We start from the raw sequence: 27,546 nt of genomic DNA on the forward strand, positions 1-27,546 counted from the left end.
AGGAGGGAGGCAGCACCCAGCCCACTGAGCCCTTCTCCTGCTGGGGCGGACTTCTTCTAGAGAGGGAGAAGTCTTCCATCCGCTGTGTGAGCAAAGAAGACAGGAGGGTGGTGAGGAACCGCCAAGTCTCTGGGGACCGCAGCTGGAAGTGAGTGTGGCTCCTCTCCCTCTGTCTGAGATGGAGGGTGGCCCCCAGGAGTGGGGAGGGAGGGACCCAGGCAACAGGGCCAGATGGATATAGGACCCAGCATTGTCAGTGACCAGCTCTGTGACCTTAACTTGACCTAACAGATTCTCAGTGTCCTTACTTGGGAAAGCTATGAAATAACCCTGTGCACGGCCGTGGGAAGGGCCAGAGTTGCCTACAGATTGCTTAGCTCAGCTCAGCTCATAGTAGGTCCTCAACAAACAGTCTCTGTCGTGGCGAGTTGCCTTGGCCTGTATTGAGGGTTGAGGCGTGGTGGCTGTAGCTGGCACCCCCTGCAGTAATATGCTCCAGGATTCAAAAATTCTTTAGGAAGAAAAGAGACTCCCGCCCTCCTTGCCTCAATGTGCCCCGAGGCTGTGCCCCAGCGGGCCAAGGCCCATCTGATGCAAATCCGAATCCGCATTCGCATTTCACCGAGGAGTCTTTTGGCCGGAGGGAGTGGAAGGACCTGCTCGGCTGGAACGTTTTTTTTTTTTTTTCTCCCTCCCAGGCGACGTCCGATGGGTGTGTCGGGCAGGAGGTGATATTTGACGGGCCCGCGGAGCCGGCGAGCTGCTGCGGAGCCAAGGGCACCAGGCACTGGGTGAGAGATGGCCTCCCCGGACCCGCCGCCCGCCACCAGCTACTCCCCGCCCGACGTGCCCCTGGGGGTCTCGCTGTTCCTCACCATCCCCTACGCCTTCTTCTTGCCGGAGCTGGTGAGTGTTGCCTCGTGGGCCACCTGCAGAAGGGGAGGGCCTGGGAGAAGCTGGCCGGTGGCTAGAGAGCACTCCCTGGAGAAAGGGAACCCGGGCCAGAGTTATGGTCTCCGATCTCCCCCAGGACTCAGACTCAGCCCGAATGTCCCTAATCCCTCCCTCTGCCCCTCTGGCTTCTGCAGTATGGGTGGGTTTCCTCCTTCCAAAACAAACCCACCACGGGTGACAAGCAGGCCACTTGGTGATTGGAGGGGCTGGGGTGGGGGGAAGAGCAGGGGGAGGATGCTGCTTAAATATCCTGGGTCCTCAGGAAGGTGTGGGAAATGGATTTTTATATGGTTTCTCTTCTCCAATTCCTTGCTTGTTTCGGCTTTTCTAAAGTTCAAAATGGGGGAACTGTTTCCTTCTGAGAGAAGGTCTTCCCGTATTTTCTTAATTGTCTTGTCAGCTGACTTTGAACTTTGACTTGTAGACTCTGCTCAGGAGGTAGCTTTTGACAACATCTGCCATAAAACAGTTGTGTGAGACGCCTGGGTCGCACACTAGAACGTGTCACTGCGTAACTTACTCTCTGAGGTGCCCTACAGCTGAATGGTGGCCCTGATCCCTGCGGGGGGCAGGCTGGGGGGGGGGGGGAGCTCGTGTGTTCCAGTCTGCAGAACTCTGCATACACAGTGTCAGTCAAACTCCAGTCCTCTCTGAGCCGGCTGTCACTGTCCCCTTTCTACTTGTGGGGACACTAAAGTCTAGTGAATAATTCAGGGCAAAGGAGTTTGTTTCGTTTTTTTCAAACACCTTGTGAAATATCTAGCTTATGGGTGATATTTTCTCACCAGCTCTAAATTTGGCCGTGCTGGCCCCAGGCCAGGGAGGGAAAGGTAGAAAGTGGTTCCGGCTTTCAGTCGGACCTGACCAGCGCTCTCGTGTCATCTGCCCGAAAGCTGGGCCTGATCGAGTGACCCCGTGGCAAACTCATTAAAGCGCGCCCATTGATGGCACCAAGAAAGGGAAGGCAGGCAGGGCAGGCCCAGCATTTGGGTGGCTCCAGCTGAGGCCCCACCCGAGAGGCAGGTTTCTGCCAGGCCTGAACCCCGGGGGACATACATATGGGCATCCTGCCAGACTGATGACATCTTAGTGCTCCTGAAAGTTCTCTGTGCCCGGACCCAGGCGTGTTCCTCACCTCAGAACAACCACATGAACTGCCAGGATCCTGGTTAGTCCACCACTGCATACTGAGCGCATGATCTATGTCAATCTTGCAAGCCCTTGGTACAGGGCCCGCCTTCCCAGGTTCCCTGTCTGCAGGAGGGAGACTCACGAGCACTTCTCCACAGTCAGACTATGCTTGAGGCCGTGACTGTCCTGGGCTGGGACACCAGCATGAGAGACCATCTGACCTTGTCAAGCCGGGGAAGGGTCCAGGCCTACCACTCAGGAGGCGGTTTTGGTGTTGGATCTCAAAAGACAGGCTGGATTTCCAGGCTGGCAGCCAAGAAAAGGAAAAAGGCTTGGAGTCCAGGAGAGACCAGCAAGGCAGGAGGCTGGAGGGACAGGGCTTACAGAACTAGGGAGAAACCCAGGGGGAAGTGATAGTGAGAGGGGCCTCTCATGGACCCAACCCCATGATGCTGGGCTCCTTATGCTGGTCTCTGGGGCCTTAAGTATCTTAGGGGGTGAGATATCGTCATTGGCTTGATTTTTTTTCATTTATTTTTCTGTTGAAGTAACTTCAGACTTACCGCAAAGCTGCGTGAACAGTACAGAGGGTTCCCATATACTCTTTACTCAGCTTCCCTTAAGGTCCACATCTTAGCTAATTTAACCATCAAAATCAGGAAATTAGCACCGATACTTCCGTTGCTCAACTGTTCTAATAAACCTCATTCAAATTGTGCTGATTTCCCCACCCATGTCATTTCTCTGGTCCAGGATCCAGTCCAGAATCCAGCATTGCATTTGCTTATCTGATCTCCTTTGTCTCCTTCTGTCTTTGTCTTGACATTTTTGAGGAGTACTGATCAGTTACTTTGTGAATGTCCTTTCATTCGGCCTTGTCTGATGTTTCGGCATGACAACTTTAGTTTTAATTCACAAGTGATCCTTATTCATCGTGGGAATACTTAGAAAATGCAGAAATAAATATAATCCATATTTATGTGTATAAATATATATATACGCATAAATATGGATTATATTTATATATTATTATATATAATAATTACATAATATATATAATTATTATATATATAATTATATATATTATAATATATATAATTATATATATTATTATATTATATATATACACGCATAAATATGGATTTAATGGGGTTATTCTGTACATGCTATTCTGCACCTGCCTCTTCCTTAAATCAGCATTCCAAGCATGAACTACAGAATCAAGTGTGCTTGCCTCATATTGGGCCAGGGATGGGGAGGTAAATGGGAGAGGACGGAGAAGGTCAAGTTGGTCGGTTGGTTCTGATCCCATTGAGCAGCACACGTGCTGGGCTGGAGAGGAGGGCGAGATCAGCCTAGCAGAAATGCCTCTGTCCCTGGTCACCTGGGCATGCTGCCCACTGCCACACACTGGGGCCAACACCAGAGCACCAGGCCTTGGAGTCCCAGCAGATTGTCAGTCTGGGGGCTTGAGGCATCATAGACACACATGTGTTTTTCTAAGGACATGAGTCCAGAGGGTGCATTCTAAAACCAGGGGCTCAGGCCAGCAAAAAGGGGCAGAGCAAGTGAAATCCATACCCAGATGCAGATGTAGTCCGTGGTGGGGGGTGGCCCAGAGTGGAGGCGGTGGTGGTTTCCTAAACACCCACTGTGACATCTGGAGAGCAGGGTCTGTGCCCAGGGCCTTTCCATGGGAATGAGGGGCCCAAAATACAAAGAGAACAGAACTAAGGAGGAGCTCCAATGAGGCCCTGAGCTCTTCCCCTCGGCTCCCCTGAGGCCCCCCTGCCACCCCGGCTGCCAGCAGCAAGCAGTCGGGCTCTTTTGCAGTCATGACAACGACAAACTAGGGTGGCATAGATTCCAAGAGAATTTTCCATGTTCCCTACCAGCTCTGCACCCAGAGACTGCTCTTACAGGTCTTTGCCTAAGTTGCTTTATCTTACACTCTTTAACATTAAAATGCACATTTGAGGGGCGCCTGGGTGGCGCAGTCGGTTAAGCGTCCGACTTCAGCCAGGTCACGATCTCGCGGTCCGGGAGTTCGAGCCCCGCGTCGGGCTCTGGGCTGATGGCTCGGAGCCTGGAGCCTGTTTCCGATTCTGTGTCTCTGTCTCTCTCTGCCCTCCCCCGTTCATGCTCTGTCTCTGTCCCAAGGATAAATAAACGTTGAAAAAAAAAAAATTTTAAAATGCACATTTGAAAAACATGTATTTTGCAGTAGTTAGAGATTCATAGGCAGTTACAGATATAGCTCAGAGAGGTCTCCCCCAGCTCCCTACGCCCCCCCCCCCCGCCGGTGATTACATCTTTTATAACACTGGTCCCATCAAAACCAGGTAAATGACGTTGGTAAAATATGTCCACACTTCTGTGCCGTCTTCTCACGCATGTAGATTCATGTCAGCACCGCAGTCAAGATACAAAACTGTTCCATCACCACAGAGATCTTCCTCCTGCTTGCTTTTTATAGTTCCCCCAACCCACCCTGTCCTCCCTCACCGCCCCCCCCAGGACCTCCGGAAACCACTAATCCCATCGCTATAATTTTGTCATTTCAAGTAAGTTATATAAATAAATGGAGCCATAGAGCATGTGGCCTTTACAGATTGGCCTCTTCCATGCCTCAGAACCCTCCTGAGGGGCACCCAAGCTGTGGGGGGGTGTGCCAACAGTTCCTTCCTGTGATTGCTCCTAGTATTCCAGGGCAGGGACATGCCGTGGTTTCTTTAACCATGGGCCCATTGAGAAACATTTTAGTCGCTTACTTACAGTGTTTAGCTATTCTAAATAAAGCTGTGTGAACGTTCGCATGCAGGCTTTAGTGTGGATGTTGTTTTCACCTCCCTGGGAGAACGCCCGAGTGTGACTGTTGGGTTGTATCATGAGTGTATGCCTACTTCCTGTTAAGAAACTGACAAACTGTTTTTCCAGAGTGCCTGTACCATTTTACGTCCTCACCAGTAACGGAGGAGACTTTTTTTTTTTATTTTAACTTTAAAATTCATGTTTTGTTCGGTTTGCCGTTGAATTCAGATTTCCCATGTGAAAACGATGTTAATTTCAAAATGTGATCTTCGAGGGTGAATCAGTTCATTTTAAGGTGAGAGCAGACGTGGTGTATTCCATCCGGCTTTCGTTCAGAGAGTGTGTGAGCCGGCTGGTGCCCAAGCGGGGCAGGCTGGCGACCAGGTGACTCACAGCACCACACCCCCCAGGTCCATATGACCCAGGCCCAGCTCTTCAGCGTGCACATAGTTGGGGGTGGGCGGGGGGTGGGGGGGGGGTGGGCGCTGATTACCTGATTACCTGCCTGGCGTGAGTTGACTCATCTTTTTTACAAGATGACAGGGGGATGCCAAGAGCTGACCCAGGCGACTGTGACCCAGGGAGTGTTCTATGAAACAGAGTCCAAGGAAGTCTTTTGATTTGAAACCTTTCACTAGTTAACTTAATTGATTCGATGTGTTAACTAATTAAAAAAGAAACAGCTAAGAAGATTTCTGGAGTCAGCCAGTTGAAAGATGAAACCATTCGGACACACTGGTGTTTGATGCGTTCAGCTTCTTAATTCGCTTGCACCGTGGCCAGAGGGAAACACTGTGATGCCCCTAGAAGCTCATTCCAGAATCTTCCAGCTGAGAAAGGTCACCGTTATGTCTCGCTTAAACGCAATCCCCAGCTTTACTGTAATTTCAGCCTGTCTCTTCTTGTACTCTGTTTATATGTAAAAGCCTGTCCGAAAACCTGCTGGCCCTCAAGCGGTTTCTGGTCACCAGTGCCGACTGAAGTTACTGCGGAGGCTGAGAGAAGGAGTCAGGGCTCACATCAGGCCTGGCTCAGGGCAGGTGCCCTCCCCTCTGTCGTGACATCCCCTTAAAGCTGGGTTTTCAAAGGGAGAAATCCTTTCCCTTGTTTTTCTGGGCTTTCCTTTCAATTCTCCATACCGTGGGGAGTGTTGACTCAAAAGTAAGCTCAGTTTGCCCATTTTATTTTGTCCTTGTTGCTTCTGTCCCTCCCTTCACCCCCTGCCTCACCCCCATTTGGCCTCCCCCTACCCGCTCCTCTGCAGGATGAGGGAACTAACCACCTCCATGCCCAGGGTGCCACTGATTCCCACCATAATGCCCCAGGAGGCCCCCTGCAAGGCACTACATGGAACAGGGAAGGAGGATTACAGAGTGGGGCTGGGAAAGAGCCAGGCCCTGGGAGGGAAGGACAGGAGGGGCAATGTGGGAAACGGTCGATGTCAACCTCCCCGAGTTGTCTAGACCCGCTTTAGCCTCCCTGCACCAGTCCCACCCTTACCCTGGAGGCCCCCAGTGTGTTCGGATTCAGTAAAATAGAGTCATTCAGAACAAGGTGGAGAGCCTGGCTGTGCTACTTAATTGCTGTGAGACCCCGGGCAGATTACTTAACCACTCTGAGCCTCCACAATGGAGAAAGTAACAGCAAAGATCTCATAAGACAGCGCTGGGGTCTCAGTAAGGACATTCCCAGAAGACAATACCACGTTGCAACCGCTCCAGAAATGTGAGCCCACGTGTGTTATTATTGTTTGTCATCCAGACCTCTTCGTAGAAAGTATGGGTCTCTTGTGAGAAACTTCCAGGTGTGAACCAACAGCTATTTACTGAGATGCTACCACTGCTAAGAAGGTATTAACAAAGGGTATTTCCCAAGATAGGAAAGAGAGAAAAGCCAGGGTGCACAGCCCCCCCTTGCCAAAGGCTCCAGGAACTAGGTAGCCTTTAGGATACGCTGACTCAAGGCAGGGGCTTGGCATTCTTGAACGGTTTGGATTGAGGGATTAGATGTTCGCTTGTTCAGACAAGGACTTCCTGTGACCAGGCAGTTAACAAATGCATGCCATCAGGCTGTAAGAAAAGAGGGGACTGCCATACCTCAATGCCACGTAGTCATCAACAAGTATTTATTGAGCGCCTACTCCGTGCCAAGCATGGGGATATAAAGATGACGAAGGCAGACATGACCCCTGCCTTCTGGAGTTTGGTGCCTAATGGGGCAAAGGGAGATTAGCCAAGGAGATCGATAAATGGAGCTCGGCCGTCAGGGTGCAGGAAGGAGCAGAAACCACAGTAGGTACTGCACACAGAGGGGATTCGACACAGGGACTTGTTTATGCCGTTGCTGAAAAGCTGAAAGAGTAGACAGGAGATGCTGAGGCCGCCAGAAATAAGCACCCGGAGTGGCCGGAGTCCGGAGAGGGTGGCCAGTGCTCGGACATCCAGAGGAAAACCTGCCCGGCTGGTTCTCAGGCCTCTGAGGAGGGGCACGGGGACCTTGGGGTCGGAGCGAACGGCTGCTGCTGCTGCCAGAGTGACAGTGACAGGACCCAGACCAGCCAACAGGAAGCCCCCACCACCCTCCTCCCATCCCAGGCCCCCTCCGGGCCCCCACCAATGCCAGAACCTAGCAAAACTCCAACTTCTTAAGGGGGCTGGGAATTGTGGCCTGCAGAGTTCCAGCCCACATCACAGAGCAGACCACACAAGGGCGGGCTCGAGCTGAGAGACCCTTGGAACTAACCGGTATGGTCCACGTCTGCACACGCCCTCCTGCCCAAGTCTGGACTTCCCCCGACCGTCTGGCCATCCCTGAACTGGTGGCCAGTCTCAGTTCAGACAAGACAGGCTCCAAGCTGCCGCTGGAAGGTCAGCCCGCCAGGACGATTTCCCTTAACTAGTAGGTGTTTTCAAGGAAATAACTGGGTCCTCTTGCAGAGAGTAGCAGGGCACATTCTGACCTGCTGGAACGCAGGGAACCCCAGATAAGAAGTCTCGTCAATGAGAAATGCCCCACCTGCTGCCAGCACCCTTCCAGGAGCTCTTTGCCTAGAGAACTTTCCCCTGGGGCACAGCTGATCTGTGGGAGGCAGAAGAGGCAGAAGCAGGCCCAAGTGGGGCGGGGGGGGGGGGGGGGGCCCACACCAGGCTTCCCTGACCTCATCTCTGCCAGACCCTCCTTTGCCTCGTCCCATACCTGCCAACCAGCCCTGCCTCTCAGATGTCACCACATGGTCAGATCTTCCCCATCTCGGCCAGAATAGATGTCTGCTTGGGGCCGACGCAGGGCTTGCAACAGAGCCAGCCCATAACTCAGGTTCCACAGCCTTTGAGACACAGTCCCCACCCTCCCACCTCAAGCTATACCTAGAAGGTCCGAGGTGGGTCTGAGAGGAGGGCCAGATATCACAGGGGCCCCCAGAGTCTTCTGACCTGTATCAGAAAAGCCCAACTCAGCTCCTCCCCTTGGAGGGAATCTCTGAGCTTTGCCTTTTCTGCTTTCCGAGCTGGGCACAGCCCATCCCACCCCCCATGCCCATCTGGACCTTCTCTCTGCCCAGGTGATGCTGGATGGATGTGGGAGGGGGGTGGTACGTCTATTTGAACATCGTCCTCTCTGACACACATTTTTATATAGTCCTTCCTATGTGCCCGGGGGGGGGGGGGGGGGGTGTGTGGGGGTGTGTGTGAAAGCAGCAGGGGTAGGAAAGCATCCCAGGGAAGCCCCTCTGCTCTCTGAGGGAGGACGCTCCCGACCTGGAGAATTTCTAGGGCCCGTGAAGTAATGGAGCAGGAAATGGGTGGGGATGAAACAAATGGGTGTTTGTCCCCATTCTGTCCCGGCTCTGGCAGAAATGCCAGTCTGTGGTTGGGCCAGAGTGGCAGGCCCAAAAGGTGTCAGCTGGGGCCACTTGCATGGTAATCAGGCCCAGGGAGATGAGACTGAGCAGCTAGGGAGTGGAGGGTCCAGCAACCCACCTCCTGTCTCCTCCTCAACTCGGCAGCATGTACAGCCTGCTTTGTGCCAGGCTCTGTGCCCTACACTGGGGACACAAAAACCACAGGGCCGAGTCCTGTATCCGGGAGCTCGGGGCCTGGGGAGGAGGCAGTGGAGAGAGAAAATAACCATGAGGAGGTCACTCCTCATGATGCACTCGGGCTTGGCAGTCAAGAGTGGCTTCCTGGAGGAGGTGACCCTGGTCTGGTCCCTGCCCTCAAAGGTCTGCTCATAGACAGGTGGGGGAGGGGGAGCTGAGCAGGAGTCAACCAGGACTAGAGTGAATAGTGATATCACTACGGGTCCTCAGTGCCTGACAAAGAACAGGACCACGGCCATCTTGGACACAAAACATCTGTGGGCTCAGGTGGAGAACCTCCCCTGAGCCCGACTCCTGGGCTCGTCTGGTGACTTTCTGGTAACATGCGAAGGGACGTGAGCTTGACAACCATAGTGGGAGCCAAAGGGAAAGAGACCAAGGTTGGAGGAAGCCTGTCCACCAGGCCACCTTGGGGAGCGGGATGCATTTATCTGCTTTTACATCTTTTCTGTACTTTCTAACTTTTCTAAGGTTAAAAAAAGTTTTAAAAAAGGAGGGTGAAAAACACTTTTGCCCTAAAAGTGCTTAGTGTTTTCGTTTTGTTTTTTTTTTTTAAAGAGACGAGAAGGAAAAGCTCTTTAGACTTTGGATGGGTAAGAATGGTTTTATTACCCTACTTTATGAAAATCTGTACTGCTCGGTCAATAAAAAGCTGGGTCAGTGGGGGGGTGCAGTGGCCCTGGGGGAGGAAGCCAGGAGGGAGGGGAGGAAAGCGGAGGAGGCCCCGCTGACTCACCAACCCCTCCCCCTGCGGCGGCATCCTGCCCCTCCCAGGCACACACCCCAAGGTAGGCACAGACTTTCCCCAGCCAGCGGCCAGCCCCTCCTTTGCCTTATGGGTACCAAGGACTCCTTATTTGATTTGTTCTGCCAGGAGCGGTGGTAGCTGGAGCTCTGGCCGGCACTATTGTTCCTGGAGTGGACCGGATAAGACATGGGCCCTCACCGGAGGCCAAGGGGCCTGGGCCACAATTTCCTGCTAACCTTAAAGCCACAGAGAAAACTCGCCCTCTGTGAATCAGGATGTAGTGACTCAGTGTTTGGAAGTGTCCTAGGTTAAATTATGGAGCGTAGAACTTCCATACAATGCTAGCTGTGTGCGGGTCCTGGATTCCAGTCCAGGCCTGGCGCGCTCCCATGAGTAACTTTGGGAAAGTCGCTTGGCCTCCCAGAACCGGTTTCCTCCCCCTCCGCCGTACGAAGGAGGTAATGATTCTTGCTCAGAAGCTTCACAGGCTGGCAGCCACTGACTCAGGCACGGGAGCTGCCCCATGGGCTGTAGGCAGCACCCACGTGGGCACGGGGGTCTCCGAGCTGGGTGAGGACCGCCCAGGAGCGCCCGGCTCCCCGAGGCAGCCCAGAGGAGGCCAGCGTCACCCAGCTGTGTCTGCCCTGGCTCGTCCACACTGAGTTCTAGTCACTGCAGATGTGGGACACTCCAGGACCCCTCCCACCTGTCCCACCCAGGGCTCCTGTCAAGTTTCGTTCCCGCTCCCTTCCTCTCCTAGGCTCACGCGGCCCATATGGGCCCCAGTGTGGCCCTCAGGTCCCCGATGGGCTCCTGCTATGGCAGCCGTGCTGTGGACCCAATGTCAAGAGTGTCTGCCCCAGACAGTGCTGTGGAGGAAAGGACTGTGGAAGGGGGTGCGCGCCAGCACAGGCAGAGGCCCTTGGCTAGAGGAAGGAAGGCATTCCAGAGCAAAGGTTTCCCCCACACCGACTGGGGCCCACAGAAGAGAGATGCTTTCGTGGCAACCCGGTACACGTGTGTGCAGGTGTGCATGTGTGGTGTGTGTGTGTGCAATGAAACAGATTCAGGACACTGTTTCCCTTTCCCATGGGTAACGTACTCCTGCTTGCTAGTCCAGCCTACTTAGTTTTTTAATGTTGTTGGCGACGAACTAACAAACTAACTTCACCATGAATCTCAGCCCACGTTTGGAAGCCCCAGGGCTGGGGGCACTGACGGAGGCTCAGCGAGACTGACGCAGAGCGGGGGGAGTCAGGCAGGCTGGGCTTGCAGGGCCATGGCCCGAGTTTGGTCTGCGGGTCACGGGGAGCCAGCAGGGTGTTCTAAGAGGGGGGTGGGGTCCCAGGCATCCCAGCTGGTCCTCGGCAGTGCCGTGCCAAGGGCCGTCGCCAGCTCAGACTGGCTTGAGCAGAAGGGAACGGACCATGTCACGTTCTGGGAAGTCTCGGCCAGCTGTACCTCTGGGCTGATTCTTTCGCAGCATAGCTGCATCGCCAGGGCCCAAGCCGTTTCCCTCCACCTCTGTCCTCTTCGTTTCATAGCTCCAGGCCTGATACCAGACACAGCAATGACCAGAGCAAGAACGGAGACAGTCTCATCTTGGTCTCCTTAGGCAGGAAGAACCCTTTCCCGGGAGTCCCCTGATGTCTTCCCCCTGGAAGGGCCAGACTCGGTCACACAAATGTCCCAGCCTGGGTGTGCGATGAGCCCAGTGAATGGTGGAAAATCACCCCTCCCTGCCCACGCCTCCTACCAGTAAGCCCCGTTGGGAAATTCAAGGATACAAGTTAAACGAAGGCAACCATCTCTGTTAACACTATTTCCTGTGTCATTGTCTGTAACGGGAAAAGCCGGAGACATCCAATGTGCAGGCACAGGGGCCTCATGGAGTAAGTGACATTTCTCAGCCTGATGGAGTGTAATTGTGGCATTGAAAAGTGCAGTCAGTTGTCATTACTGGATTCTCTCTTCGCAAACGTATGTAGTCGCGACAATTTATTCGCAGTCGCTAAACAATACTCACCGCACTCTCGTGGTTATTGGCGGGCCCGTACAGAGCAGCAAAATGTTTGGGTTGTCTGAGGTGCATGTTCCCAGCTGGGGCCGAGCAAGACGCTACCCTGTGCCTTCTTGTCTTCAGCTCTCATCCTGTAAACAAGAGTCCTTTCCAAAGTCTGTCTGGGGGCACATCTTTCACATTTTTGTGCTTCTCGTTGGTGATTTTGCTGTTTAAAATAGCCCCTCGGTTCGTGCGGAAGTGCTGTTTAGGGCTTCAGCACGAGAACCCCGTGAGTTGCCTTTCATAGACAATACGTGCTCGACAGGCTTGTAGTGCTGTTGGCCAAGAGTTCAGTGTTAATGACTCAAGAGCATATGTTAAATAAGGGGTCTTTACACACACACCTAACATAAAGCTATGCGTTGAAGCACCTCAAATAAAGGTACGTGTTGATCAGTTGATGAAAATACTGTGACCAGAGATTTTGCAGGAACCTAATGCCTACTTCCCCTGGGAGCAAATGACTCCGTGTTCACAGATTCAGTGCTCAGGCCAACTGAATAGAATGACCTTGCGTACCAAGAAAGAATTTTAGCATCAAGCCACGTAGCAAAATCCAAAAATATATAAAGGAGAATACAAAATGCATGTCCATCACGATTTCCAGCTTTATAGAAAATACGTACACACGAGCACTAGGGCTGGAAGGGGACCTAATATACCAAAAAATTCCTTTGCTGTTAACATCATTTTTTACAATCAATTTAAAAAAATCTTAGGGCTGAAAAGTAGTAACGGCTCTCCTTCCTGCCACGTGGTTTGGGTTTGAGTCATTACAATCGCCCTGGAGTGAAGGCATTTTGAGTTGATATCACCCCCCCCCCCCACCCAGGGACGGACACGTGCTCCAGCACAAACACAGTAGGTCTGTCTGAAGGAGCATTTTGCACCAGAATTACGGGGTCCAAAGCACAGCCCCAGGATGAGTTTCGTCTTATTTTTTCCCTTTTAAAGAACGTGCGTCAGATAGTTGCACACACCGGCACCCTTCGTGACAGCCAAAAAGAGGAAGCGGTCCAAGCGTCCCATCACTGGAGGAATGGATGCGCAAACTCTGTATGTGGTGTGTTCGTGTCATGGCCTATTATTCGGTCGTTAAAAAGGAAGGAAAGTCTGACACAGGCCGCAACAGGGATTAACCGTGAGGCCACTATGCTCCGTGAAATGAGCCAGTCGCCGAAAGACAAATCCTGTATGATTCCGCTCACATGATGTCCTTAGAGTAGCCAAATTCATAGAGACAAAAGATTAGGACAGGGAAGGGGGAGGGGAGAGTGAGTGGGCAACGGGTACAGAGCTTTAGTTTTGCAAGATGAAAAGCATTGTCGACGTGGACGGTGGCGATGGTTTCGCAACACCGTGAGTGCCCTTAGCACCGTAGAATCGTACCACTTAAAAACGGTTAAGATGGTAAATGGTGTCCTGTGTATTTCATAGAACTTTCTTTTTTTTTTTTTTTTTTTAATGTTACTTGTTTTTGAGAGAGAGAGAGAGACAAGGCGTGAGCAGGGAAGGGGCAGAGAGAGGGAGACACAGAATCCGAAGCAGGCTCCAGGCTCCGAGCTGTCAGCGCGGAGCCCGACGCGGGGCCCGAGCTCACGAACCGTGAGATCATGACCTGAGCCGAAGTCAGGCACTTAACCAACTGAGCCACCCAGGCGCCCCTATACAATTTTCTAAAAATTTTCTGCAATGGCCGAGAGACCCCGGACTTAAAGCTCATGGGCCAGGGGCTCCTGAATGTGAGGGACCGTGGATTACCTCCAGGAGGTCTGGGTTCCCACAGTGGGCAATGCTAGAGCTTGTCCTTCACGGAGTCTGTTCCCTTCCCCCCACCACCCCCCCGCCCGGGGCCATCAGTGGGACCAGGAGCCCCCAGCTCGCTTGGCACCATTACCTCCTGGGCCTCACTGTCTTCATGTGGGCCTTGTCCTCCCGGCCTGAAGTTTCTGAGGCTTTGTGGTGGAGCCTGCGTTCCCCCAAGTCCCAGGGAAGGGAAAGAGACGCAGTGCTTCGTGAAAATTAAGTGGTAAGCAAAGGAATGCGGTGCTGGTGGTGAGACCCACAACGCTGAGCTACTGCCCAGCTATGCAGAAAAACCTGCCAGCAGGGTATCGCCCCAGTGCTCCTCCCTGGCTCTCACCCCCTGACCTGCCCCACCCGAGCCCACACCTCCCGCCTCATCCCGGAGTCCCGGCCCGTGCAATCTGAGACCGTGCATCCTTTCGACTCCTCCTTTGCCTTTCACATGGGGTCATCTCCAGGGCGGTGTCTGTCTTCAGAACCTCTCCATGCATGAAGTTCACCTGCTCTGCCCATCAGGGGCCTCAGGTCCCACCTGCTCTATTTGGGTGGACGGATTCATCCTCCCCAAAGAACAGGCGATTCTCCTGTCTCTCCCATTCAAAAGTCTTGACCTTTGAAGCCAGCCTCCATCATCTGGCACAGGGTTTTCTTTCTTGCTTTGTAAGTACAAAATTTTTTTTTAATTAGTTTAAACATTCAACACCCTGTCAAGTAGTTCTCCTGGGAGCCTGGGGCACTGGTTGGTTTATTGGGTCTCGTTCCAGAAACATTCTGTGCATCTGCAAACAAATGCACATACACGCACACATACATTTTCTTCTTTTTCTACAAAAATCATAGCACACTGGGCGCGCTGGTCTGTGCCTTTTACGGTACTTAGAACTTGTTCCCTTTGGCATACAAAGATTTTTTCATTCTTTTTGAAAGCTGCTGAGTGTTCCACTGTGCCAACGTAATTGCTTTGATTGGTCCTCTCTGGATGCACATTTAAGATGTATCTTATCTTTTCCATAGCCAGCAAGGCTCCAATAAACAACTTTGTACTTCCACCATTTTGTTCCTGTGCATTATTTATAGGACAGACTCGAAAAAGTGAAATGATTGGATCAAACAATATGTGTATTTAATGTTTCGGTTGATACTGTCAAAATAATACAGCAGTTGATGGCACTGTTACTTAGCCTGGAGATGACAACGGATTTCAACCTGGGAGCCGCAGGTGGGCTGTGAGGGTCTGCGAGTCCCCAGATTTGTAGACAAAAGTCGTGCGTGTACATAGGTAACGTTTTTCTAGATGACCGAAACTTCCATCGACTCCTCAGAAGGATGTGTGTCCCCTAAATATTCTCTCACTCACCCAGCTGGTGGTTCTCCCGGCTCCCCCAGAAGTGAACTTCCCCTCCCTCAGCAAGACTGGCCCTGAACATTCCCTCCTCTGGCTCCTTGTAGGGGAACATTCCCTCCGGTCCTCTGTGCCATTCCAAATGGTTATGGCTAACATGGCCAACAGTGGTTACCACACGCTCACCGTGTGCTGGGGAGACTTAGCTAGTTCTCACGAGAATCCGATGAGAGAGGCGATCCCCACCTCCTCTGTTTGATGGACAAGTGCATGAAAGTACAGATGAGTCAAATAACCTGCCGAGCAGGCAGAGCTTGAATTGGAACCCAGGAGGAAGGATGCTGCGTCCATAAACAGGGTGGGTCAGCCGGGAAACAAAGAGAGGTTCCCAGGGTTCTCAGGTCCTAACTGCACCGCCTGGGGAACTTTTCACAATGGGCTCAGTCAGAATCTCTGGGGCAGGACCTAGACCCTGGGGATTTCTCAGAGTCCCCAGATGGACTTTCAAAGACCCCGGGAGTAACGGGACTCAGAGGGGAAGCCCCAGGCATCCACGTATTTTAGAATCTCCTTACCTCTACACCATACTTTTTGTTCCTTCTTTTCCTTTTTTAAGCAGCAATCACAATAATAAACATTGGGGGGGGGGGGATAACGATGGGCACAGCCGCCTTCCGAAATAATAAGCATCCTCCCCCCCCAAAATGACCCCAAAAGGGGGCTTTTCTGAAAGTAGTTTTTCAACTCACGGACTTCAATTTAGTTGCTGTATTTCAACCCACAGCTGTTAATCCTTATCTGAAGCTCAGATTGTCCTATCAAATTGTCAACAAGACCCTTCTGAATCCTCCTGACCTAACCCCAGGTGCCTTTGAAAGTTTTCTCACTCTGTGGTGTGATGAGATGCTCGGATCCCAACTTCTCCGCCTCTGCAGGCCTGGAATCTCAGCTTTTCTCCCAGGCACCAATCCGGGTGAGGCTACTCGGTTTCTGTATTCTAGTGCTTTCACCAGCACTCTGCACGCGAAGGAGCTATTCTCCATGCTCGAAGGAGGAATAAGCAACCAAACTTGTTGTTAAACTCCATCCGACGGTAAAAGATCTCTTCAGATTTCGGTTCAGCCTTTGCAGAATGCATAGACGAGTAATCTGTGTCCGTTCGTAAGAAACAGACTCTGAACAAAGTAGTACTTGAAATCCACTCGATCACAATATCTTACTATGATAAAATATTCTTCCACTTTGAGGGCCAGCCCCAGACATCTAAAAATATCTCCTGCTCTTGGGAAAATACAAACTGAAGGTTCAAATAAGAGAGCAGTTTAGGCTGCCAAGAAAATTTGGAAAGCTAAATATAGATTAAAAAAAATAATAAATAAAGACAAGTACTCGAAACCGGCTTACCTATAAAGAATCCAATCTAGACTGCTTGAGGCAGAAACGAGGTAAGAAAGACCGGGTGTCAATTCGCCCGGAGTTTGTCCTTGGCCCTGGTCCTTTCTTCTGTCCAGAAGGTAGAGGATGGGGAAATAAAAAATAACATTCCCCTTCATAACATTGATTATGCAACACTAAAGCCATTTCAAGAAGATTCTCAGGCAATTTGAGTAGATACCCAAGCCCTCAGAGGCCCCTGCCCTCAGGCGTAAACTCTGGTTGCCAGAAGAGATCTAGAGCTGTCCTACCCCATGTCCTGTGTGACCTCAGGTCTCAGTCCCCTCCAGTACGGCACCACCTCACACACTGTGGGGAGAACTTAGTGTGACGTGTAAATAATGTGCATCTGGCGGCATCCACCCAGGGCAGCCTCTGATGGCGGGGGGGGGGGGGGGTGCTCTGCAGGCACTGATAGGCTCAGTGGGGCTCAGGCACTCTGGCACACCCCCCAGGTCTGACAGAGGTGAACTGGCAATAAGCAGTGTCAGGTATGAAGTGGCAGTTCTCTGGTCTCAGAAAGTCCAAGGAGTTCGAACTGCTGTGTAGACTAACCAAGGCTGTCTAAGCAAATGCGTCTTATCAACTGTAAAGCACCTGATGAACATGGGAGTGTCATCATTGATTCATTCTGAAGGATGATCTTTGACCCCATGCCCACCCACCTTGTATTAGGGCCTGCGCTGGGCACCAGGAATACAGCGGTGAATGGCACACAGCATGGTCTGCCTTCCGAGGTCTAAAATGAGTCTAAAATTTGACGAGCTCCGGTGCGGTCACTAAGTCCCAAACACCATTGCCACTAGCAGCTAGCATCGTTTGGGTGTTGACAGGGTGCCAGCATTTTTATGCACTTCCCAAGTCTCGGTGGGGAGGATGCTTAGCAGGTGCCCCAAAGCACCAGCAGACCCCTGTCACTGAGATCAACATGCAGGAGCCCAGTTCAAGGGGGACAGCGGCTTTTGTCCTTCAACACCCCCTCTTCAGGACACGCTAGCCATCTTACTCACAGGTGGTCCCAGGCTCAACCTAAGACTTGCAAAATTCACATGGACACTGACTATTGAGATCTGGGGAAATGTGCTCCCAGAGCTGGTCTTTATGTGAAGGTGAAGCTTCTGAATGTGTTGTCCAGCCCAGTGAGAGCCTTGTTTGTGGTCACCTTCCTAATCTGTTTTGGCTTCTCAATTCCTGTTCCTTTTCTCTCCATAAGGGCTCATAAATTCTCTATAAACCCCAAAGTGCTTTTCCTCTCCAGAATAACAGCAGTGGAAGCCTCATCAGGGACAGTGGACATATCCATGTCTATGTTTTGCTTACTTGTAAGGTGAGAACTGCTCGTCCCAGGAAGCCAGGGGTATGTTATGAAAATGAGAACTGAAAGTTGCATATCTTTCAGTTCACCTAGACAGAAATAACTGGACTTGTTTAATCCAGAAGTTCTCTAATAGCATCATTCAGAAGTGAGCTACTCCCACAGTCATTCACAACCAGAATTCACCAAACATAGGAGGGAAAAAATGAACAGGAATGAAAGTTAACAGAAGCCACAAACTGCAGAATCAGGCACCAAGACTGAGGAAATGGAATTATCAGGTATCGAATATGAAATTAATGCCAAGCAAAAGTAGTACAAAGATACCCACGCTTCAACACAAACTGCAGAACTTCAAAGACAGAAGACTCCCAAAGCCGCCAGATACCAAAGACAGATTCCTTCAGGAGAACAGCAGTGCAATGGACAGCTGCCCTCTCAGCAGCAACAATGGAGCTGGAATATAATGGAAAATATAGAAAGATGTAGAACCATTGAGAAAATATCTTAGAAGTGTGGAGAGGAAATAATTGTCAGGGTGAAAAATAAGAATATTTTCTGACAAATCAAACTGACTACTACCAACTGACCTTTCCCAAAGAAACTACTAATGATTGTACTGCAGGAAGAAAGTGGTCCCAGAAAGACTATCTTCATGACCCAAGGTAGGGAAGGATTTGTTAAACTTGACCAAAGAAGCACAGTCTATAAAGGAAAAGGTGAGCATATTCAATTACATTAAAATTAAGAACTCTGTTCATCAAAAGGCATCATAAAAATGTGTGAAACACGAGCTCGAGGAATATATTTGCAATAATTCGCACAGCCAACAAGATCCACACTATTAGAAAGAATTACTATGAATCAGTAAGAAAAACAAACCCATAAGAAGTTTGGAACCAATAAAAAACAATTAAAATTTTTACAGAAGATGAAATGTATGCACGTAAGCTCAATCTTATTTGTAATCATAAAAATTAAAACCTAATGAGATACACAGAAGATTCCAAGGAATCTACCAAACAACTTCTTCGAGTAAGTGAATTTAGCAACTTGCAGGATACAATGTTAACACACAAAATAAACAGTCATGTTTCTATTACTAGCATTGAACAACTGGAAAATGAAATTTTTATTTTTTTAAGTTTATTTATTTATTTTGAGAGAGAGAGAAAGAGAGTGAATGCAAGCAGAGAAAGAGAGAGAGAGAAAGAGACAGAGAGAGAGTCCCAAGCATGCTCCAGCTGTCAGTGCAGAGCCCAACACAGAGCTTGATCCCACAAACCACAAGATCATGATGTGAGCTGAAATCAAGAGTCAGGCACCTAACTTACTGTGCCACCCAGGTGCCCCAGGAAATGAAATTTTTTAAAAAGCAATACTATTTACAATAGCTCCCCCCAAATAAAATACTGAGGCATAAATATAAGGAAGTGTGTACAGTACCTGTATGCTAAAAACTACAAACTATTGATAAAAGAAGACAAACGTCAATAATTGGAGAGGCATACCATGTTCATGGATTGGAAAACTCATCATAGTAAAGATGTCAATTCTCCTCCAAATCGATCCATAAATTTAACACAAAGCCCCCGAAGATACTGTAGATTTTGACAATCTGCTTCTAAAGTTTGTGTGGAAGGCAACAGAACTAGGGAAAGGGATGAGTTATCTCCTGAGATGAGCAGAAATGTGAGCTACCTGCACTGATAACTCTTTTTGATTACTGTAACTTTAGGCAAAGTTTTAAATCTGGTGGTGTGCTTCCTCCATACCTCAAATCTGGGAGCCATCCTTGGCTCTGTCTCTTCATCACTCCAAATCTCCAGTGGTCTCATAGTCCAACACATTTTTTGTAATCATTTTATTGCTTTATAAAAGAAAAAATTTCCCACCGTGCAGTGTGAGAAGTAGAACATTACCACTTGTTACACTCATTCCCAAACCCATCACTCTCTCCCTCAGAAGGGTCATTCTCAGAAGGTGCAGAGATGAGTGGGTTCTGAGGGAATTAGGACGTGGCAATGAGTTCAGATTTTGTAACTGTTGGATTTGAGGATCTCGAGGGGGCAAAGACAGGCCTGGGGTGGGGCAAATGAGATGCTCAGGGTGCAAAATTTAATAAGGCGCTCATTCTCGGGATCCTGCAAGTACAAAGCTGGCCCCTGCTATGGAACATCTGAGTAGAGACATCCAGTAGCAAGTGGATGTGTGGGCCTGAAGACCTGGAATTGCCAACCTGTACGATGCTTAGAAGCATAGATTTAACAGGAGTGAGGAGAGGGAGAACCAAGGAGGCTCACAAGGATATCCTAAGGAGAACCCAGGAAAGAGAGGAGCACAGAAACTCTGAGACAAACCAATAGCAAAACTACTTGGTGCTCATGTTGACCCTTTCCCTCAGGCCTCTAACTGAACATGCTGTTTAGTGGACATTTATTTCTTTCCCTGGACTCACTAACATGAGTATAAACCCAGGCTAAAAGCAAACCAAGGCAGAGTCCATAGAAAAGATTTGGTTTCTCCACCAAGAGGATAATAAAAGGTTGGACAGAGCTGAGAGATGATTAAACTGGAATAGTATTGCCCAACTGCTATCTGACCACAGGGTGTCAGATACTATAGCCCAGGGGCCCAAACTAAATGCACACAGGGCCAGGCAGGCATGGTGAGTGAGTAAAGGGAACCAGGAGAAGGAGAGCACTATTCCACAGAGAAAGTGAGCGACATAAAACGTGCGACACAAGGGCGTGGAGTTCGGGGTGAAGGGGATGCGGTCCACTGAGGACTCTGGGTCCTTTTTAAAGAAACAGTCACAACTCATTTCAGCCCACTCTGGCTTGGGAATGTGTTCAACTGTGGCTAGAACTACAGACTTCTCAAGAGATGTCTAAAATCGAAATTTTTCCTGTGAAATATCCTGTTTTAAATGTTGGCAACTTATTCAGAAATGTATATAACGGCCGTATATGTCACCACTGTTTGGGCCAAGAAGACACATCCACAAACCAAACTGCCCAAGTCCCTCCACTGGTGACCTCTGTGTTAACCACTTGAGTTTTCTTTTTTTTTTTTTTTTATTTTTTATTTTCAACGTTTATTTATTTTTGGGACAGAGAGAGACAGAGTATGAACCTGGGAGGGGCAGAGAGAGAGGGAGACACAGAATCGGAAACAGGCTCCAGGCTCTGAGCCATCAGCCCAGAGCCCGACGCGGGGCTCGAACTCCCGGACCGCGAGATCGTGACCTGGCTGAAGTCGGACGCTTAACCGACTGCGCCACCCAGGCGCCCCAACCACTTGAGTTTTCTAACAAAGTCTACTCTTGCTCGGGGCCAGCCTTCCTTCCCCATTTCCCTCTTGCTTCCCCCCTAACTTCGTCTGCAGAGCTCGTAACCGGAGACAGAGGAGAAGAGGGATGCCCTGCAAAGGGAACTATGCCCCACACAAGCAAATGAAGGTTCTTGTTTTATTTTTTTTTTTCTTACAGGTATTTGGGTGCTGGGTCTGGATGCTGGTAGCTGCCACCCAGGTAGCAAACGCCTTGCTACAAGGATGGGTGATATATGTCTCACTCACCTCTTTTCTCATCTCCCTGATGTTCCTGTTGTCTTACTTGTTTGGATTTTACAAAAGATATGAGTCCTGGCGAGTCCTGGTAAGAACCAGAGAGGGTGACCCAAGCCCTTGGATTCCTCCTGATGTCTGTCCTGGGTATTGTGAGGACAAAGGGCCTTCTGGGTGGGGAAGGAGAAAGGCTGAGAAGGTAAATGACTTCGTTGCTCCATGGAGAAGGTGAGGACTGCTAAAAAGGGCGATCCCCCCCACTTCAAAAACGGTGTACATAAGTAAGGCACGAAGAATGACTAATTACAATCATTTCAGATGGCATTTGAAAAGCAGAGACCAGGGACCAGAGGCCTTTTCAGGGCTGGGTCACTATGGATCCAAGACTTTTTCATCTTCACAGGTTTACTATTTTTTTTAATGTTTATTTATTTTTGAGAGAGAGGTAGAGCGCATATGAGAGCAGGGAGAGGGCAGGGGAGGGGCAGAGAGGGGAGACAGAGGATCCAAAGTGGGCTCCACACAAACAGCAGAGAGCCCAATGTGGGGCTTGAACGCATGAACCGTGAGATCATGACCTGAGCTGAAATCAAGAGTTGGACGCTTAACTGACGGAGCCACCCGGTGCCCTTTCCTGTGTTTACTATTAAGCCAGAATGAAAGCATTTCTCTGCCACAGCAAATTTTTCATTGCATTCCCCTCCATCATCTTCCTTGTTAGGAATATACATATTCTATATAAAGCACATCCTGACGCGTTTCCCTTTAAATTTTATTTAGGGTTAAATCATGGGAGCAGCATTAAAGGAAATGATAGTAGGAAAAAAATCACCCAATCCCATGGTGCTCTCACAATCACTGGGTGCATTCTCCTATATTCCTTGTAAATTGTATGGAAAATGTATATATAATCACATTGAACCAATAATTTTGGATGTCAGTTTTTTCATTAATATTATGTCATTACATTGTTTTCATGTCACATCATCTTGATAACCATTTAAAATTTTTTTTTGTTTTGGGGCTCCTGGGTGGCTCAGTCGGCTGAATGTCCAAGTTCGGCTCAGGTCATGATCTCACAGTTCATGAGTTCAAGCCCCACGTCAGGCTCTGTGCTGACAGCTCAGAGCCTGGATCCTGCTTCAGATTCTGTGTCTCCTTCTCTCTCTGCCCCTCTCTCACTCGTGCTCTGTCTCTTTCTGTCTCTCAAAAACAAATACACATTTAAAATAAAATAAAATAAAATAAAATAAAATAAAATAAAATAAAATAAAAATTTTCTGTATTGAACAATTTAGGACATACGCGAAAGTAGGGACCATTATATTATGGACCCTCAAGTAACCATAACCCAGATTCCTACACTACTAAGTGTTAAACACGCTTGCTGCACCTAGCCTTTTTTTTTTCTCCTGAAGAATTTTAAAGCAAATCCAAAACATGTCATTCCATTCTATACATTTCAGTCTGCCTCCAAAGAAACATGCAAACTTCCTTACGTTACGACACTTACATAAAGTTATTAACAATAATTCCTCGGTATCATCTAAGACCCAGACCGTATGCAGATTCACCCGATTACATCTGAAATGTCTTTTTACAGTTGGCCGGTTCGATCAGGATCCTCCCAGGGGCCGTGCGTTGCACTTGGTAGTGAGGGTTCTTGGGTACCTTTAACCTCCAATGGCTCTCCCTGCCAGGGACGCTGTTGAAGAAAGCGGGTCAGCTGTCCTACAGAAGGTCCAACCTTTTGGGTTTGTCTGTTTGTTTCTTCCTGGTGAGATGTGACTTGGTCCTCCAAGTCCCTGCAGTGAAGATGGGTTCACACCTTTCTGGAAACAACATTCCGTTAAGTGGGTTCCAGTCATTATCACATGTGGCAACTGGTGGCCCCTCTTCCACTGTGACAGGCTTACCCATCAGCTTTTCCCCTGATACTTTTTTTTCATCTCCTAATAAGTTTTCCTGAGCTGAATATCTCATTAGGGGTTGCAAAATGCCAATTCGCCTGTGACAACATTCCTTCCAGAACTGATAACCATTTAAAAAAATTTTTTTTCTTTTTTTTTTTTTAACGTTTTTTCATTCTTACTTTGAGACACAGAGAGACAGAGCATGAATGGGGGAGGGTCAGAGAGAGAGGGAGACACAGAATCTGAAACAGGCTCCAGGTTCTGAGCTGTCAGCACAGAGCCCGAGGCGGGGCTCGAACTCACGGACCGTGAGATCATGACCTGAACCGAAGTCGGACGCTTAACTGACTGAGCCACCCAGGTGCCCCCGTTGCCGTTTATTAATCCGCTATTGTTCACCAGAAACCCTGCGAAAGAAAAAAGCAGGAGTCAGAGGAGCAGGCTTGTCTCTTTTGCTCCCTCCGCCCGGCTGTGTGGTCAGAGAGGGAAGTGTGCACCTGCGTAAGTGCCCACATGACGGTGGCCGTGGCCTCTCCTCTTCCTTTCCAGGACAGCCTGTACCACGGCACCACTGGCATCCTGTACATGAGTGCCGCTGTCTTACAAGCACATGCCACCATCGTTTCTGAGACCGCGGACCTGAGGAACTACTACATAAACACCGCAGCCTCGGTGAGTGCCGCGCAGAACACAGAGCCACTGGTGGGGAGCACATCGAAGGGGGCTTAATTCTGTCTGCTGTGGAATGGGGGGCCCTGAGCCTCAGACTGAAGGGGGCTTGGAGGAAAGGAGATGTGTGTGTGCATGTGTCTGTGTGCGTCTGTGTCTCTGTGTGTGCTGTGTGTGTCTGCACGAGCTCAGGGGGTACCAAGCCCAAGTTCAGCTGCGATCTCACGTCTTCTGCTTCCCCACCCAGCCTTGCCCTCAGAATTCTTTTCTCTAAAACCCAAGCTGGAGCACATTTCTCTCTTCCATGGGAAGAATTTCCACCGCTTGTGGAAAGGAACCCCAATTCCTCGGCGTGGCTGAACCGTTCCAATGTCCTTTTATTTCAAGGACAAGTCCACAGGGCTAACACGTTGGCTGATAGAACCCAGGGCCAGGTGGCCCGGCCAGTCGTGGGAAGAGCAGGACCCCCAAGACCTTAGGTCCACTAGGACCAGAGACTCAGCCAGCGCTGCTTGCCTTTCTCCCTTTGTGGAAAGGCGCCCTCACATGGCCGCTTGCTCACAGCCAGCAGCTTCCTCCTCTGGCGGCCTAACTTTCCTCAATCCTGCCTCCAACACTTCTTGGAAAGGACCTAACACCCAGACTGGGTGAGAGCCCAACACCGACCGGTTGTTGTGACCAGAAAGATCCAGGCCTGGGTCAGTCTGGGGGCTCCTGCAAGGATCCGGTGGCTGGAGGAAGGGGTGTTGCCATGGAGTGTTATTCCCAATTGTAAGAATGGGGTGCCCGACAAGCACTAGGTGTTTCCAACCTGTCCGCCTCCTTTCCCTCCTCCTCAAACAATTTTAAGTCCCTTAAACTCCCAACTAACGCCAACGCCCACACACCACCCTTCCACGGTCTGGCCCGGCCCCCTCTGACCTCTCTCCCCTGCTCGCTCTCGGTCAGCTGCTCCAGCAACCTGGCCTCCTCGCTGCTCCCTGACCACACAGAGCCTGGCTCTCACCTCCACCCCGACAGGGACACCCTTGCTCCAAATCCCTCACCTTCTTCTGCTGCTTTCTCACATATCACCTTTTCGGGAAGGCCTTGCCTTTCCCCCTCCCCAGCAGGTCCTGTATTTTCTCTGCTTTATTTTCTCCTGGGCACTTATCCCCACCAAACCAGCTACTCTACTGGTTTAGCTTGCCTCTTTTCTTTCTTTCTTTCTTTCTTTTTTTTTAATTTTTTAACACTTGTTTATTTTTTGAGAGACCAACAGAGACAGCGTGAGCAGGGAAAGGGCAGAGAGAGAGGGAGTCACAGACCCCAAAGCAGGCTCCAGGCTCTGAGCCGTCAGCACAGAGCTCGACGCAGGGCTTGAACTCGTGAACTGCGAGAGCATGACCCGAGCAGAAGTCAGATGCTCAACCAACTGAGCCACGCAGGCGCCCCAATCTTGCTTATTTTCTGCTTCTGCCACGGAAATGTAAGCGCCGTGAGGATAGGAATTTTTTAATGTTTTGTGCGCTGTTATAGCTACTGTCATTTTTGAAGTATAGCAGGTGCCTGAAAGGTATTTGCTAAATGAATGAGTGAAGGAAGGAACGAGAACAGGGTGTGAGTAGACAGTGGGGCAAAGCGAAGCTGGAATGGCCAGCCAGGCCTGGAAAGCCTATCAAGGGCAATGGCCTCCCTCTTGAGAAGCAAGGACTCACCACACAGTTTCAACCATATGAGGGGAGCAACACGATCACATCTTCCTCTGGGACAGATCAGAGGGGAAGAGTGAGCAGAAGTGGGCAAGTTGAGGCCACGAAGGATGAGGGCAGCCAAGACAAGGGAGAAGTGGGCGTACCAAGAGATAGGCAGGCAGTACGCGCAGATGAGTTTGGGGATGGCTTTGGACGTGGTGGTGGGAGAACGGAGGAGTCAGGCTGGTGTCTGGCTTGGGCAGCGGGAGGAGGTGAGGGTCCTGGAGCCCATGAAGCTCGTGAGGCTACAGAGATCTCAGGAGTCCAGTCCGGACCCAGGTGCAGGAGGGGTGGGGGCGGCCATCTGGCCATGGCTAACACGGAACCTCTCGTCTTCTGCCAGTTCTTCGCCTTTATGACCACCCTGCTCTACATTCTCCATGCCTTCAGCATCTATTACCACTGAAGAATCAGGGAGCCGTGCCGAAGGGAGAAATGCCCTGTGAACACCTGGATGATCGGCTCCCAAAAGTAGTTTTCAACATCCACCATCTGGATGGTAAATGGAAGATCAACAAAAATATCGATGGGATGGACAGGCCAGCTTTTCAGGCTGAGTGACCAGATCTCACTCTGGCGCGTCTGTTTGGACGTTGTAATTCGTTACGGTGAATATGCAAAGGCTGGGGGAGGGGCTTGTTTGCTTGTGTGTCTGTTTGGCTTGGCTTTTGCCTGGGAAGGTAACTGTCTCATCTGACAAGGAACCTCGCTCTATTGGAAAACTGATATCCGAAGCCCTCGCCGCCATTGAGAATCCCACATCTGCCATCGTCACGCCTGTTTGGGGACTCCGCCCCAGCACTGAGTGACGTTCCCTGGAGCAGGTTCACGGGGATGTTCAGTCTTGTTTTCTTAAAATCAAAATGGTGCTGTCAGTGCCTTCAGATCTGAAGATCCACAGACCTTGCAAGTTTGCATGGCTCTGCCTTTGCTTTCGAGCTGTGGTCCAAACCCGCCCTCCTTGCCCCCCCCCCCGGGAAGCTGACAGGGACGAGCCACACTGAGCCCCCACTCCACTCCCCCTTCCCTTTCCTCCCCATCTTCATAAAAGCAACGTTGAGGGTAGATTTGTGGGGAGAAATAAGTCACTGACTCTACAGTTATACAGTAAGACCTGGCAGAGGGGAAGGAGGGTGGGTCCTGCTTCTACTTCCCCGTAATCGGGCTGTCAGAAAACTTCCAGGCCACAGGACACCTGTGCCAGAGATCCAGAAACCCACCCCTAAGGACTAGAAGCCTCCTTCTCCCTCAGGAAAGACCATCAAGGAAGGAGGCAGAACATTCCACGCAAGGATTCTCCTGTGGGCTTCTGTCCCACCTCGTGGGACATCTCAGGAGGCAGGAAAGGACCCCATGCCAGGGTCTCTGTTCTTCCACATGCACCTGTTCCCCCTGCGTCCCCTTGACTGGTGCCAGCAGGGGCCTCATGTGGCAAAGACATTGGTGATTTGGGGGCATTCTCAAAGAAAAGGCTGGCGTTATGCACACAGACACATAAAATCGAGGTGCTGTTTTTGAAGTGTTTTCCCGAAGAGAGCTGTGCTCGCAGACATATCTTCATCTGCGCAGGGGTCCAAGCCCCGTCCTCTGTCTCTGCACTGGGTTTCCTGACCCAGGCGAGTCGGGCACAGCCCCATAACTGCATGTGTCTGCTATGGTTTTGACATGAAATAAATTATTACGTGAAAGGGACTAGTCTTAGCCAATTCCAGGACTTACGGTTTTGTACCAACTTTTTTCTGCCCCTGGGGGCTGGGGGTGGGGACAGGGAGCCACCAAAGAGAACTCTCTGGCTGCAAAATCCTGCATCGTTGACCACTCCCTTTCTCACCACGGTGATATCTTGAAAAGCCACCATTTATCTCTCACTTTGTTGCCTGGGATGATTACTGTTCAATATTTACTGAGTAGCCGTATCCAAATAAAAGCTGTTTGTACAGTAAAAAATACTGATGGTCACTTTCG

General features: G+C 50.2%; 1 protein-coding gene and 1 long non-coding RNA gene across 2 annotated transcripts; one reads left to right on the plus strand and one right to left on the minus strand.

Annotated features, from left to right (window-relative positions):
* Nucleotides 1-27,546, plus strand: MALL (mal, T cell differentiation protein like). The gene is made up of 5 exons (XM_047853485.1): nt 1-148; nt 699-906; nt 21,190-21,357; nt 23,729-23,851; nt 25,925-27,546. Exons 2-5 carry the CDS (start codon nt 799-801, stop codon nt 25,985-25,987), a joined length of 462 nt encoding a protein of 153 aa, XP_047709441.1. The 5' UTR covers nt 1-148; nt 699-798; the 3' UTR covers nt 25,988-27,546.
* Nucleotides 11,531-13,887, minus strand: LOC125162447 (uncharacterized). Its single transcript, XR_007151042.1, has 2 exons — nt 13,700-13,887; nt 11,531-12,077 (listed from the first exon to the last, which is right to left on the minus strand). It is a non-coding gene; the product is annotated as an uncharacterized LOC125162447 (long non-coding RNA).

Source organism: Prionailurus viverrinus, chromosome A3 (assembly GCF_022837055.1).
Source record: "Prionailurus viverrinus isolate Anna chromosome A3, UM_Priviv_1.0, whole genome shotgun sequence".
NCBI lineage: Eukaryota > Metazoa > Chordata > Mammalia > Carnivora > Felidae > Prionailurus > Prionailurus viverrinus.

Excerpts from the sequence above, each read along its gene's own strand:
- MALL (XM_047853485.1), top strand. The coding sequence starts at position 799 with ATGGCCTCCCCGGACCCGCCGCCCGCCACCAGCTACTCCCCGCCCGAC. Across the intron at positions 907-21,189 it reads CCTTCTTCTTGCCGGAGCTG|GTATTTGGGTGCTGGGTCTG; the intron begins GTGAGTGTTGCC and ends TTTTTCTTACAG. Across the intron at positions 21,358-23,728 it reads ATGAGTCCTGGCGAGTCCTG|GACAGCCTGTACCACGGCAC; the intron begins GTAAGAACCAGA and ends CTTCCTTTCCAG.